Source organism: Astatotilapia calliptera, chromosome 7, assembly GCF_900246225.1.
Source record: "Astatotilapia calliptera chromosome 7, fAstCal1.2, whole genome shotgun sequence".
NCBI lineage: Eukaryota > Metazoa > Chordata > Actinopteri > Cichliformes > Cichlidae > Astatotilapia > Astatotilapia calliptera.
In genome coordinates, this window is record NC_039308.1 from 6,419,227 (window position 1) to 6,435,383 (window position 16,157).

General features: G+C 39.4%; 1 protein-coding gene across 1 annotated transcript in view; it reads right to left on the reverse strand.

Annotated features, from left to right (window-relative positions):
• Nucleotides 1-386: 386 nt before the first annotated feature.
• Nucleotides 387-16,157, reverse strand: part of megf10 (multiple EGF-like-domains 10) — a 56,937-nt gene continuing 41,166 nt past the window's right edge. Inside the window, exons 16-25 of the mRNA XM_026172746.1 lie at nt 15,882-16,010; nt 15,579-15,707; nt 11,248-11,376; nt 9,794-9,922; nt 8,478-8,705; nt 5,275-5,381; nt 5,042-5,165; nt 4,416-4,460; nt 4,124-4,333; nt 387-2,573 (exon numbers count right to left, since the gene is read on the reverse strand). Of these exons, the coding sequence (XP_026028531.1) occupies nt 2,407-2,573; nt 4,124-4,333; nt 4,416-4,460; nt 5,042-5,165; nt 5,275-5,381; nt 8,478-8,705; nt 9,794-9,922; nt 11,248-11,376; nt 15,579-15,707; nt 15,882-16,010 (1,397 nt within the window). The 3' untranslated portion in view covers nt 387-2,406. The remainder of the gene's footprint in view (nt 2,574-4,123; nt 4,334-4,415; nt 4,461-5,041; nt 5,166-5,274; nt 5,382-8,477; nt 8,706-9,793; nt 9,923-11,247; nt 11,377-15,578; nt 15,708-15,881; nt 16,011-16,157) is intronic.

Sequence of the window (16,157 nt, forward strand, 5' to 3'; positions counted from 1 at the left end):
AAAAAAAAATAAAGGAACACTTGAGAATATAGCATCACATCATTTACACTTATGGCATATTGATCCAGTTACTCAAGTAGCAGAGGGAGTTGTTAATCAGTTTCAGGTGCACTAGAAAGACAACATTGAAACCTCAAAACAGGAATGGTTTTACAGGTGGAGGTCAGATCTTTTTTCCCCTTTTCAACTTTTGACTGTTTTTTCACTAGTTTTGCATTTGGCTGGGGTTAGTGTCATTACTGGTCGCACGAGGTGATATTTGAACCCTACAGAGTTTGTACAGGTAGACCAACTCCAACAGATGAGAGCAGGTTCACCCTGAGTAGATGTGAACATTATGCTGCAACTTGTAGCACTGTTTAACATCACCAATTTGGGGGGGGGGGGGGGTGTCACTGACTGTCTTAAGGAGTCATTTCCGTGGAGGGATGCGCAGACCTCTGCAGGCTAGGCAACAGTACCATGACTGCCATCGGGTATTAAGGTGAAATCATGGGATCAATTGTCCAACCCTGCACTGTTGCATTTTGGTGGAGTATGCAGGCGTGGAGGATGGAGGAATTGATACCAGTGACTAGCCCCCATGCTTGCTTGACGTACGTCCATTATAAAACCTTTTGGACAATATGTGTCAGTCCTTTCAGTGCTACCAAGTTGCAGGAGGAGGACACCATCTGCTGTCTCATTAGGAGCATGCCTCCCCATTGTCTGGCATGCATACACGCATGCTGGTACCATACAAACTACAAAAGTGGTGCTGAAGGTTCTACAATGCTTTTTTTAATTGGCAAGTCAAAGGCCAATTAAATTCTTGTTGGTCGTCATAATTGCCTACAACAGATAGTTTCTCTTTGATAGCACAAAAAGGATTTGTACTCATTGGGCAATAAAATACTGAGACAAATGGAAAACCAATAAACGTGGTGAAAATCTAAGGAGGAGAAATGTAGATTTACACAAGTTGGAAAGATCTTTGGCGTCATTTCTAAATAACTTTCAAGATTATTGCTTCAAACAAAAATAGGTAAATTCAAATCATTTTGATGTGTAACCACCAAAGACCCAAGCTGTCACCCTCAGAGGAAATGAAATTGGTTAGAATGTTCATGAAGAACTCAAGAGCCACCAAACACAAACCTGCCATGAACTGGAAACAGCTGGAATATTAGTGTCACTATCCACAGTGAAGTGTATTTTCATCACCGCTTATCTAGTGCTATCTAGGGTTGTGGAGGTAGCAGCCCAAGCAAGGATGCCCCCGTCTTCTCAGCCGACTCCTTCAGCCAACCCAGGAGAACACTGAGGCGTTCCCAGACCAGCTTCTCCCCTCCCCTTGTATACCCCATACTCCCAAAGCACCTGCCACAGAACATTCTGAGGGATACTGTGAAATGCTTTCTCCAAGTCCAAAACACATGTAAAATAGTTAGGCAAACTCCTGGTTCAGCATTCCATGACCAGGACAAAAACCTCACTTTTCCTCCTGCATCCAAGATTTAGTTAATAGACACTCCTCTCCAGTACCCTGGCATAGATCTTCCTAGTGGGCCTGAACCCCTGTAGTTTGAGCACACTCTCCGGTCTCCCTTCTAAACATGGGGGCCGCCACCAGGGTCTGTCAGTCCACCCCAGATCTCGATGCAACATTGAAGAGGCAAGTCAACCAGGACAACCCTACGATACCCAGGGCCTTTAGGAACTCACTGATTCATTGATTCCTGGCAGTTTGGCCACTAAGGAAGGTATCTTACCACCCAACTATGTCACGTAACCTGTTGAAGTCAACAACAACCCACCCACACTATACCACTTTCTCCAACTGGTGGTTTCCCAAAAATGCAGACGGAAAGCCTGTTTCAGCAAGACAATGATTCCAAAGAAAATCTCTTCAAAACTCCATCAAAGCTTCTGGAATGATCTTTTCAAAGCCTAAAACTCAACCCTATTGCAAACAGTGGACTACACATAAAGGTCAGTTCTGTACCAGGAAACCAACCAATTTAAATGGTCACGGTGTTACTTGGTAAGGAGGTTTATATATTTGATCCTGTATGCATAATTTTGACCTTGTGTGAATCTGAGAAAAACCCAAATAAATACAAACTTTTGAACCAACGTCTTGTTTTTAAAGTCATTAAAGATTTATGCTGTATGATAATTTTACCCTTGAAAGAGGACAGCTCAAAGAAATAATAAAAAGACCATAATTACAATGACGAGTGAAACTTTTGACCACAATTGTATATATCCGACTTGTAGTCATAATCCATAGTTATAATAATATTGTAAAATAACACATAAGGACTAGCATTTTATGGGTACATAGTGTGCCAGTTTGTAGAAGACACAGTGCTGAAGCTACAGCCTTGTTGTAAGGCCTAATCTTGGTTCAGAGTTTCTGTGTGATTATTCACTGTCCAGCTTCTTGAGCTCTGAGGAAGGACTCTCTCTGGATGGCAGGATATCGTAGTGGCAGGGGATGTGGCTGTTTCTTGGTAAATCATATGGATCCTGCCCGAACTTCACAAGGCCACTGCCATTTCTTGTGGACTGGATGGTGCTTACCGTTGAATCTGTAATCAAAGAGATATCAGTTGGCATAGTATAAGGTACAAAACTGTTGATATAAAGAACCAGAACACTATTTTAAGATGCTTACTTTTAATCATGTACCTCTATTTTTATTTGATTGAACATTTATACAAATAGAAATAAAATGTCAGAAACAGTGAGAAAGTCTAAATCAGAGAGGAACTGTGGCAATTTGTCTATTCAGTTCTTCTATTTTTTGGGACAATATTCACGTATTTCTTACCTCCACAGGCTCTTGACACAGTGTAAATGAAAATGTCAGCCTTGAAAGTATTTTGAAAAACTTAATACAAATCAAAGCATTTGTTTTTATAGTGTATGTATGCGTAGTATGGTGAGACTAGAGCCATGCTACAAAAATCAAGAGGTTCATGACCAGCCCATGTGACACATGATGTGACGTCAAAATCGCCACGAGACACTCACAGCACATAAAAGATGTTTTTTATGTTTGCATGCTAAAGTTTCCTTACCCTTGATAAGTTCATACATGATAGTTAGAATGTGCTTAATGGCACAGCTACACTAAGTAAAATAGTGGTTGGAAACTGGGACAAGACAGTGCTGTGACCAACTTGCTTCAAAGAGTGTGACCAGGTTTGTGGCCACTCACAGCTGGTTGCCATCATATAAGTGACTCTGCTGTTTGCCACGTTTTCCATGTGCCAGGTTTGCTATGCTTATTCTACTGTAGAAACATGAACAGCTAGAAATGGAGGCTACAAATCTGACTGCTCATAACTGCCTGTCAAAATTTAGGGTCTGGCAACTGGGCTGGGTTTCCCCGGCTTTATCATCACTCTGGGTTCTTGGCTAGCTTTGTATTAGCAATTTGTATTACTTTATTGTTATTAGCAAAAATAAGCCGATCGTAGCAAAAAACAAAAAAAACAACCCCCCCCCCCCCCCCCCCCCAAAACAAACAAACAGAAAAAATAAATAAATGAAAATTTATTATTTATTTTACCTGCCTGGTGCACAGATAACTGAAGAAGCTTTACAGTTCCAATTATGCTGTAAAGTGATTACTGAATTAAGTATAGTAATGCATTATATTACTGCATTGCTGAAAAATGTAATGTCAAGACTGTGGAGTCGAGGGTTGAGGGTATTGTGTTGTCAAACTACAGGTGACCAGTTGCTGCAGTCAGTCACCAAATGTGAAACAATCCAGTGCAATTACTGTACAACCAGCAATTTTGTTCTACCTGCAAGGGCATAGTTCTGCTATTTTCACTCTGAATGGGTTTTTAAAATGTTCATTAGCATGATATAAATCAATTTTATCATGTTTTTTTTATTGCACATTGTATGAACTGATAGCTGATGAATCTGCAATCTACATCTACAATTCACTTCAAGAGTTAAAATGTTAAAATGTTAACATAGTGCAGTAGAAAAATAGAGTAATATAAATACTATACTCTGAAGATTATGTCATATTCTCCATCCCTAGTTCTGCATAGCAGTTATGCAGTTAATGTCGCAGAAAGAAAGTAGACAGCGATAACAAACAGAGTTCAGTCCTCACCAATTTCATAGACATTCTGGTTATTGGTTGGGCTTCTGCTGCTAATCTCAGCATATGGTGAATCCCGCCTAGCTGGTGATTTCATTTCCACATAGCCACATTCTGTGTTTTTGGTTATCAGCATGGGAGGATCCTTTATTGTGGCATATGGGTTTTCAGAGCTGCTGAGCGAACAGGAGCTGGCATGATAGGGTGTGCCCTTCATCAGATCTGCACAGCACAGACAAAGGATCCAGTGACAACTGAATATCAACATTAAAAATGACAGTTCATAGTTATGTATAGGACTTGCCTCTTAAAGATTTCTCCATGTAACTTCTATCACCTCCACAGGCTCCTGAAACCAAAAAGTCTAAATCAGTAGATCAATAACTGAACAGTAAAAGTAAAAATAATGTGAGAGATTTTATTAAATAGATTAGGCAAAAATCGTTTATAATATTAAGAGCTGGGGCTGAAGTAGAGCTAAAGTATTCTATTTTTTTTTTTTTACCAGTTTTAATGTCAATACAAACACTATGCTAATAAAGTCTTATTACATAACTCCACCCACAAGCACTAGGTATGTGGACTAGTGACTGTAAGGTGACAGTGTTTGTGTTACATCGATTCAGTTCCTATCTGATTCATGGTTACAGAGCAGCTGGGGCTTATCCTACCAATGTTATGCACATTCACACCCGCTGTTAACTTAGAATTCTCACAATAGTTGTGTCTTTGGACTTTAGAAAGACAATGAGTGAAAGCACCAAGCAAGATCTAAATTATTTTCACAAATGTTGAATATTAGATCAAGAAAAATATTGATCATATAACACTGACCAACTGTCCAACTCAAATAAGCATCTACACAAAACAAACTCATAACACACACACACACACAACAGCTGATTATAATATTTGCAGTCCACAACTCACCCAGTTGATTTAAGCAGTCCTCGTGTTTCCACTCTGCATGTAGTGTGCCAGTATGATCAACAAGAAGAGCACATTTTCTCTGATCCATATTTTTAACGTTTACAAAAACCTGGTTGTTCTTTGCCTAAAAATGGCACAAAAATAGCTCTTAGTATGTTCGTTTACAGACAGTCAACAGAAATTGTACTCTGCAATCTCCTTGTCCCTCTGTCTTAGAGGATTTAAATCTCTACCTTTCCATTTGGACCACGCTGGGGGCTGATGCACTGGGTCAGAGTATGGTAACTAGGGTTGGAGAAATAATTGCTTAGATGGGGCTCACATGTTGCTGGATAACCACCTGAAAATTTACAGGAACTGTTAGAAACAAAGTATGTCATGTATGTATATAATTTCTTCATGTCATTGCTTTCTGGGGCAGTCTATAAAACAGTCATGTCTTTGGTTAAGCTTCACTCAAATATAGGAGACATCTGTCCCATCGTCAGTTGTTTATTTGCATTTACCATGCATTCACACTTATTCATAGAATACATCTCACATTACAAAATGTGAAAGCTTCATTTCCACAAGAATCAAGAAGACAAATTTATTTTTTTCATAATCGCAGTAAATTTAACCTCCTAAGACCCAAACTCTTTCATAGCATGCATTTTTAATTTCTCTTTGCTATTTGGGCTGATTGGGACCTGATGAATGTAAGAACAAAGAATTACCTGATTTTTTCAATTTTTTTTTTGTTTCTGAGAAAACTGTGATTCACATATGAGAACATTTGTTTTAAATTTCAATAGAATAGTGGCAGTATAATGTCCTCGTAAGTGGACATCAGGCCCTTGTAGAGCAGACTTTATTATTTTGGTCTATACGACCCAAAATGTGATGTCTACATATGTGGACGCCCGGTCCTAGGAGGTTAATTTAAAAAGTACTGAAGACCTTTAGCGATGAAAAACTGGATTATGTTCAGGTGCATCAACTTCACTTGAAATATTCTTGAGCTGCGTATGTGCATGATATTAAACTAAATGGATATAGTTTAGAAAACATTTATATAAGTAATCAAGTATTTAAAGTGTATAGAGTAAATGGATGAATGTGGATTGTAGTGCTGTGAGTAGAAAGAGAACTTCAGGACCAAGACCTGTGAATGGCTTCTTTTAAATCTGGTGTGTAAATAGTTTTGACTTTTGATGAATATCAAAAATAATTTTTCCAGTTAAAGTTCAAGGAGGAATGAAATACTATAACAATACTACACATTTTACCAATTTTTTTTTTTTAGCAATTCATGCAGACCATAAGGAAATGTTCAGAGCTTTTAAAAGTATAGGGGTAGAGACAGAAAAACACATGTTCTTCTTCAGGCTCCAGGACTGCTACTGCCAAAAACTCTGGTTAGTCATGGAGTGAAGGGACTGTTCATCCATGACGTCATTGGTACCAACTGGAAAAATTAGTGTCTGAGTAGAATAATGGCAGAACTTCAGTCATATCTCCCACTTTGCCACCATGGAGATAGTTAAGCCTTGATAATACTCTGTGGACACAGATACAGACAGCTGGAGAGATTCCTGTTGTACACAAGTGAATGCGCATGCGTAAGCTGGCATGCAAGCCGGTTTCAGTTGCTCCTGTTTTTCTTTCTCCATACTTTTCTTTGTCTCTTACTTATTACATAATTTCTTCTGGGATTAATTAAACATTTTGATTGTGATCATATTTTAAAGTCTACTATCCGGGAAAAATACAGGGCCATGGATATCCACCTCATACTTGTGGATAAAGTATAACCAAGGCTGATAGCACAAGAGATCTCAACAATAAATCACCAGTAATGATAATTACAGGTTGCTTGTGCTTATAGCCCACATTGTAGACAGAAAGTTTGAAGAAAAGAAGAACACTGACTCTAATCAACTGTAACAGTTACAGCAGATTCAAAAACAGAGGTAATTGAAACAGTTTTGCCTGTGTGTGTGGGAGGAGGGAGAGTGTCACTGGAGATGATCATGCCAGTAAAAACAAGTTTTCAGGACACTGTTGGGCCAGTGGGTCAGTGGCTTAAACTCAGCGGAATGACTTGGACTCCGGAAAGGAAGGAGTGGAAAGACCCTTTTGAAGTACTCAGTGAACATGTAGCTCACTTAGACAGCTTACTTAACTTCGACCTGTTAGCTGTCTAATTGAGGAGCAAAGTAAATCATGTCGCAGTCCTTGGTTTTACCCCAGGGTTCTTAACTCTTGGACTTTGATTTCTTGTTTATTGATAAATATTCTCTATTTGGTTTTTGGCTTCATTATTATTTATATTTGTATCTTTTTAATAATCTGCACATATAAAAGGCATTCCCCCAGCAGAGAATCTCCAATGTGCTTAAATTATGCTGTGAAAGAGGGTGTTGGTTTAGCTCAGTGCGCTGAGCGGGCGACCACATGCTATACAGCTGAGAACGGCCGGCCCGGGTTCAAGTCTGGCCCTTTGTCGCATGTCTTCCCCCTTGTCTCTCTCTGCTCCTGCTTTCCTGTCCTGTCTTCACTGTGTTCAAAATATGTTGTAAATGAAAACTTGGCACACATCCTATTTTAAACTGAAACATTAAGATGATACTAACATTTTTTAGGTCTCTTTCTCTACCTGCAGAGGTCTAGGGATCTTTCAGGAATGGTGGTGCTGTTTTGTGGGGAATTAACTGGTCAGTAGGAAGTGATTTTATACCTAACCTAATATGTGTCGCAAATCTAACCTGCACTGCAGCAGTTTAGCTTCACAGTATAAATTACAACCTAAATTACCCCTTGAAGAAGTGACCCATCTTCATAGTACAGAAACCCCAAGGTTAACCTTGAAGTTACACCCCGATAAGCCAAAATCCTGCATTAAAGTACAGGGTTTAGGAAAGGAGAAGCAATTGCCTCTGGAAGGCTCTCATTGGAATATAGTTCTGATGTCGGGGTTATCTCATAACCCTGAGATGTACGAGGTGCTTCAACTCTTCAGTGATAAAAAAACAAACAAAACAAAACAAACAAACCTCATTTATATTTTTAACAGCTAAAATGTTATTGCTTGTCACCATGTCCAACATGTGTGATGATGAAGAGTTAGAGTGCATTGTGAAAATGTAATTCCTTTACCACGTAGCAAGAAAAACCTTCCCAAAATGATTAAGACCACGAGGAAAGTCAACTCCTGCTATTTGAGCTTCGCATAACCAGTGTTCCTTCCCTTGCTATGAAAGGAATTTTACACCTCTGGTATTTAACAATATAAGCTTAGCAATATAAGGTTTAGAACTGTAAATTTGTAGTGAGGTTAACCATTTAAAATCAATAAAACAAACAAGGAAAACAGTATAAATATTAGAAGAAATAATGCTGGTACAGCACAATGAGACCTAGTTGCAGTTTAAAACAAGTAAATATGTAAATGTACCTGTTATATTGTAATCAGCAGCAACACTCACAGCAGGAGTGTAAGTCACAGATGGCATGGTGGGCTCTTTGCCCTTCTGCTTTTTCCTGAAGATAATGAAGAGGAGCAGAAGGAAGAGCACAAGCAGCACAAGGATAATGATTCCTGCAATGGCTCCAATCTGGTAAGAGTCTACATGCATCGCTGCACTAGTCAAAGTGTTGAGGCTGCCCACCACAATCACACCAGCTGCACACAGGAGGGGGAGGGAATGTAGAATAAGAGTTAGATGTTTTTGAGTCTGTTAAGTTTAAATGAGTTAGTTTTTCTAATGGAGAGTGATTAGAGAAATCAGTAAATTTGATTAAATTAAACCTCTATAACCTCAATCCCAGAGAAGGTGGGATGCTGTGTAAAATGTAAAGTAAAACAAAAAGCAATAATTTGCAATGAAAATATGTGCAGTATTTTTTTTAATAATATTGCCTAAGCAAAACATGTATAATATAAACAGAATTGGTTCCAGCACAGAACCCTGTGGAACTATTTGACTAACTTGAGTGACGAAGACTCACTATTTACACAAACAAATTGAAATCTAGCTGAAAAAAAAAACTACTGAATTATTGATGAGTGAAAAAGTGTTTGCCCTCTTCCTGATTTCCTATTTTTTTTGTATGTTTGAACACTTAAATGTTTGGGATAAAATGTAAATATTAAACAAAGATAACACAAGTAAATGCAAAATGCAGTTTCTAAATGAAGATTTTTATTATTAAGGGGGAAAAAATCCAGAGCTACATGGCCCTGTGTGAAAAAGTGATTGCCTCCTAAACCTAATAGCTGCTTGCGGCACCCTTAGCAGCAAAAACTGCAATCAGGCATTTGCGATAAATGAAAATGAGCCTTATCGTTATAGTGCTGTGGAGGAATTTTGACTCACTCATCTTTGCAGAATTGTTGTAATTAAGCCACATTGGAGGGTGTTTGACCTTGAACCATCTTTTTAAGGTCATGTTATAGCATCTCAGTTGGATTCAGGTCAGGACCTTGACTAGGCCACTCCAAAGTCTTCATTTTGTTTTTAGGTCTAGGATAGCACATCAATATGGCCTATTCCTATTAGGACAGACAAGGCTAATGTTAAGGACTTCAGAAAAAGTAAAACTCCATCTAAGTCTTTGAGTGGTAAGCTCATTACTGATTTGCACATGGTTGCATTCTGTTTATATTTACATTTTACACAGCATCACAACTTTTTTGTTTTTGTGAATTAGGTCTGTAGTTTGTGTCATTAAACAACGTTTGATTCCATTCTTACTGAAGTACATTCTCACCTTGGTCACATCGAGCTCCCTTCCAACCTGAATTGCAGTAACACGAACCAGTCATGTGATCACAAGTGGAATTATTTAGACAGTCACAGACCTGATGGCAACCATAACCATATAAACCAGGAGGACACTCTGGAAAACAGAAAAAGAAAAGAAAAAGGTTAATTCTGTTCATCTGGATGTAGTGCTATTTAGGATTGGTTTGACTTTAGCCACGTTCTAAATCAGTATAAGTATTGCAAATAATGGACCATCAATGATGGTAGGAAAGAAGCTGCAGAACTGCATTTGTGGCTTGTCAAAACTAACAACAGACATGGACCTTAAAATCTACCAAGGCAGGGAGGCAAAAGGGCAAGATCCAAAAAAAACCTAGTGTCCAATGTACACTATACTGCCAAAATATTTGCCCACCCATCAAAATAACTGAATTTATCCATCCATTCGTTTATCCTTTTTCAATGTCGCGGGGTCGCCGGAGCCTATCCCAGCTGTCTTAGGGCGAGAGGCAGGGTAGACCCTGGACAGGTCACCAGTCTGTCGCGAGGCTAACACATAGACAGACAACCATTCACACCTATGGGCAATTTATTGTGTGGGGTTGCTTTTTAGGAATTGGGACTGGCTCCAGCGAAAGAAACTCTAAGACATTTTGGACAATCTCATTCTCCCAACTCTGTGGGAGCAGTTTGGGGATTGCCCCTTCCTGTTGCAAGATGACTGCATACCAGTGCACATGTAAGGCCCATAAAGACATGGGTGAGCAAGTCCTGACCTTAGCTCGTTAGAACTGATAGAAAGGGATCATTTAGAGCAGAGACTGCGAGCCAGGCCAAGCTCTGTGCAGGTTAGTCAAGATCTTCTACAACGGAGTCCTGACCTCAACCCAAAAGAACAGAAAGGGATGAATTAAAGCAAAGCTAGACCTTCTTGTCCAGTATGAGTGTCTGGTCTCATAAATGCGCTTGTGGAAGAATTCCCATAAACCTTAAACCTTGTAGAAAGCCTTCCCAGAAAAGTTGAAGCTATTAGAGCTGTAAAAGGTGGTTCAACAGCATATTAAACCCTATGGATGAGAGAATGAGATGTCACTCAAGTTCATATGCACGTGAAGGCAAACGAGCAAATACTTTTTGCAATATATCGATATATCGATAATCAGGAATGCTCAAAGAAAAAATTAAAACCTGCCAAGTGAGTTGAACAAAGAGAATCTGGAAAATGGGGGATATAAGGCAGGAGGTATTTATACAAAGGTGACTGACTAAAGGTGCCACAAGTGTGGCACCAAAGGACAGGATAGTGCAGCATCCAACTTTTCTTTAAAAACTTGAAAAATAAGACAAGATTAAAGTAAAACAAAAACAAAAAGAAAAACTGAAACTTAATATGATTAAAAAACAACAACCATAACACAAAAAAGCAAACAAAACAGGCAGCAATATCTTGTAACCTACTTTGATCACAGTATTTCCCCATGAAACCAGTTCGACATGTGCACTGTCCAGAAATGTGGTCACAGTCGGCTCCATTCCTACATTGACAAGTCTGAGAGCAGTCCTTCCCAAAGAAACCCAACGGACAGCCTGCAAAGAAGTTATCGTCATTATATTCTGTACTTTTAAAATATGCAGTTTTTTAAATTAAAAAAGTACCTTTGACAAATTTATCCAAGATTATACCAGTATCATCTGGATCAGCCATTCCCAAAGAGAAGAGTGCTGCACCCCCCTTAAAATCCAAAAGAAATCACATGGGGCCCACCTAATCTTATATTTTCACTCCAATCAAATTCTGTTGGCTATAAATTGCTAATGCTACCTAGTCATTTGTGTTATGGCCAACATGTGACCCGCCTGCCACTGGGACACAAATGTCAATACAAGAACGACAAGCTAGCTATCCAAAGCGATCCAAAAGTATGACATCAACAGAAGGCATGTCATCAATTGGCTAGTCAGTCTTATGGTCATAGGGGAATCATATGATTGTTGGGTCTGTGAAGGTTCTCAGTCATCCAGGTCATCGTAGTCAAAGGAGCTTGCAAAGAAAAGTGTCTGGACTTCTTTAAGTTACTTGAAGACGTTTCACCTCTCATCCGAGAAGCTTCTTCAGTTCTAAGGTCAAATGGTGGAGAGTCCCAGATTTTAAGCCCTATGCGAGTGTCCCCAAGAGGGTCATGGACCCTCTGTTGATCCTCTTCCTAATCACAAGAGCTAAAGTGTGAAAGTGGGTGTGGGTCACAATCAGTCGCCTGAGCCAAGGTGTGGCTCAGGCGACAGGCCACACCTTGGCTCAGGCCACACCTTGGCTCAGGCGATTAGAGGATCATCAGGGGGTCCTTTTGTCCCTCTGTGGGGGGTTACTCCCACTAGGTTTATATCTGGGACTCTCCACCATTTGACCTTAGAACTGAGGAAGCTTCTCGGATGAGAGGTGAAACGTCTTCAAGTAACTTAAAGAAGTCCAGACGCTTTTCTTTGCAAGCTCCTTTGACCATATGATTGTTGGGTTTTTCTCTGTATATATTATTATAGGGTCTACCTTACAATATAAAGTGCCTTGAGACAACAGTTGTTGTGATTTGGAGCTGCATAAATGAAACTGAATTGAAAGTTGTGTCACTCAATGAGTCATGAAAGCGTCTTCTTCACAAAAACCAAAACCGCAATTTTTGAAACCCGCCAACGTGGAAAATGTTCTCACAAAAACAACACCATGTTTCCGGAGTCTGACAAAAAGCCATCGACCCAGCAGCTGGTACAAACATCGCCTCGACATCCACCTATTTTGTAGCATTTGTGTTGCATACAAATGACCTCACAGGACGTGTTGCTATAAGGACACCACACACATAAGATGGCACTCGATTGTAATAGAAATAAAGTCAAGCCGAGCTGTATTGCCTCGAGCTGCGTCGAGTCGATTGGAGTAGGTACTAATGGAAAAAGTGCTTCCATCTTAACCCAGTCAGTTACCAATAGCACGGACTATATGCCTATATATGAGGAATATAGACTCTGCTGTTAACAGGTGAGGTTGAGAAATTTCCCTTGACCTGCAAGGTTACTCAGAGACAATACTTCCCCAGAGATAAGCAGGGTACTCATGGGCACGTGTACTGGGTAATACTCATAGGATCAGACTTGGACCTTTAACACTAAGGTCACTCAGGGTGCTGGATTTGGGATGAAAGCCCCTATTCATGGTAAGTGTAATGGCATCAGCCACACATGGGTAAATCAGTCCATTTGTTCACTTTATTAGTTTGGTTTGCAGTTTTCTTCATTAATATAATTCATTAATCATTTTATTTAAACCTAACACTGATATTATGAGGCGCGCGCATAATAGCATTGTGGGGTTTTTCTAAAAATGTTTTCTGTTTAATTATGTTTCTCTTTCTTTGAATTACCTGGTTTCAGGCTGTGGCTGTTTCCTGTCTTGACTCAGGATTCTGAGAACAAAATGCCTGCTCAGCAGGACCAACCATGTGCTTATCAGGAACAGGGGTGTTTTAGGTTTACTTATGTTATTCTGTGCTTAGTTAATATTAGTGTGTATTTTTGTTTCCCCCCTACTGTGTGTAAATGGTTTGGCCAAACCACTTTAAAAGCTACCCTCATGTGTCTTTGTAATTAGGTCAGTTTGTGGGTTAAGTTGTGTCCACTTTGTTTGTTTAAGTTTCTGGAAATTACTTTGTGTAGAGTTATATTTAGTTGACCTCTTTTATGGGCCTGCTAATTATGTTTTGGAATTTTGTCATTTTGAGAGTTAAAATAAAGAAAACCCTTTTTGAAGACATTTTTTTCTGTGTCCTCTATGCCTTGGCTGCTTGGTCCCTCGCAGTAAGGACCCTACTTGTCTTGATGACAGTGGCTTCTAACAGTCCCATCGTATTTAGATGTGACTGGTCCCCTCTGGGGATTAGGACTGTCTGGCCTTAAGTTAGCCAGTCTGGGTGCATCTCATCACTTAGCAGCTTTTTCCATTGTGCTGTCAGAAACTCACGGATTCCAGTTAGTTTTGGCCAGTAGGTGCGAATCATGTCAGGGCTGTCAAACTCTTCATACTTTACAATCTTTCTTGTATGCCTGCCACTGTAATGTTTAACTGTTCATGTAGTGCAATCCCCTCAGTTCTGCTCTTAGCTACACCAGCCACTGAGCATCTTTCTTCCATATGCTATTCCAGTATTGCTCCGTCTCCAGTCTTGGTGGTGCATTTCTCATATCATTCCTTTGCCACTGACAGTACAGATTGAATTATTTAGTGGAGAACAGCTGGCTTTTTCTCCTGGCTACTATCTCTCTGGTATACCGTTCCAAGTGGGTAGTCAAGGCTTGGTAATCGGCCACGGAGGGTCCAGGTTTCAAGCTTAGCCATGGTCTTCTCTTTCAGCTCAGCTTCTTTCAAACTCAAAGCCTTCAATGGACCAGTTGTTCATCGGGTTTGGTACCCAATCTCAGAGAGATGATGATATCTCCCCCATGGCCTGAGGTCCTGGCCAACCCTTGCCAAAGCATTTGTGTTGTACCTCATTTCTCATCTCTAGTTGTAGCAGTTGCTTCTTCTGGATGTTGGAACACTGAGCTATTAGTTGATTTGCTCTTAATCTAGAAGTTGGGTGACAAAGAAGCCATAGGTCCCACATCCTATTCATGTAACCACCTTTTGCTGGAATTCTTTGCATAGAAGCATTCCAACAGCTCCTTATTCTCATCCCTTGCCTTCTTGTTCCGGTAGCCCACTTCTTATTAAGGTCACTCCTCTTTAAAGTCAAATAAACGCAAGTTTCATAAAAATTCTAAAATGTCTTTTATCTTTTAAACTATGCTTAAAATTTTAATGAAGCTTATGCGTATTAGCTTCCACTTTGTATGGTTTAAATCTCAGTGCCCTGTCATTCTCCCTCTCATGCTCTCATTCATGCAGCCAGCATCCTCAAATTTCCACCCCACCCGAGTCACTCAGAGCACCATCAAAGCTCCTTAAGTCCAAGGGGTCCTGTCCTAAATCCTGTTGTCACTGGGATTCTGTTCTGCCATGATGAGTCATCGTATCTAATTGCCAAATGCATTAATTTTTCTATTGCAACGAATTATGTTCATTTCTTCCAAATTATCTCTCCTTATTGAACTACCTTTTTTTGTATTGGAAACATTTAGGAAATGATACTGGTATATGGGGATTCGACATATCACATTAGAGTTTGCATCAAATATCCTGTCCCATTTGACCTCCGATCTCATTTTTACAGTACACATCCTATACATAACCTTTCTTTCAAGTTGACAACAAAATGTGTTAAATCTTTAAAGAAAGTATTGCTAAGAGAAAGAGAATGAGGTGCAAGTTAGTTAGAAAAATTGTACTATAATATTATATAACAAGTTATATTTATATACATGTATAACAACTTTTCCATGTCCAGTTATTTACAAATCAATACTTTTTACTTACTCCTACATAATGTTTGTCTAAACATCTGTCATGCCACCCTTATCTGATTTTTACTGCACTACAAACTTAAACTATTTTCTTAAAGTAAAAAAACAAAAGAAAGAAAGTGAAATTAATATATAGAAATACTATAAAAAGTAAAAACTGCCAAGAAAGGTTTGGGCCCTTGGATTGTTTCTTATCGTTTGTTTTTTCAGTTTGAGCATGGCAATGCTCGACAATGGCAGAACAAAAATTTGTCTTTCTCTTAACCATTTACAATTTGGACTAAATGACATAACTTGGGTGTGTGTTTATGTGTATGTGTGTTTGCAATTTGACTGACGCTGTGTGCAGTAGAGGCCAGTCCATCCTGGGCTGCACTTGCATTCTCCATCATAAGCGCTGCAGTATGCTCCATTGTGGCAGTTACATGTGTGGATGCAGTTGGGTCCCCAGTGACCAGTTGGACAAGCTACAAAATGTGATAATCAAATGTTAGTGCTAGAACCAGTTGATGGCTAAATAATCTTTTCTAAAGAACCTTTCACAGCACAATAATTTTTTCATAACGAAGAATAATACAGGGCGGTAACATTATCAAGCATATATAAATTGCAATATATAATTATTTCCAGAGTAAACCCACATTGAGAGCAGTCACTGCCAATCCATCCTGGATAACACTGACAGGAGCCATCGATAGGATGACAGGTTCCATTGTTTGTGCAGCTGCAGCTCTGGGCACACTTCTTCCCAAAACGACCGCTGGGACACACTGTATAGACATGTGTTAACATGTGTCATACTTTACTCAGAATATTACATCAAAAGATTAACATTAACAGGAAGCTTGACCACTAACCCTTTACCTACACTAGTTGAATTACGTGACCAGCATTTGTTTCTTGGAAGCAACAGTATG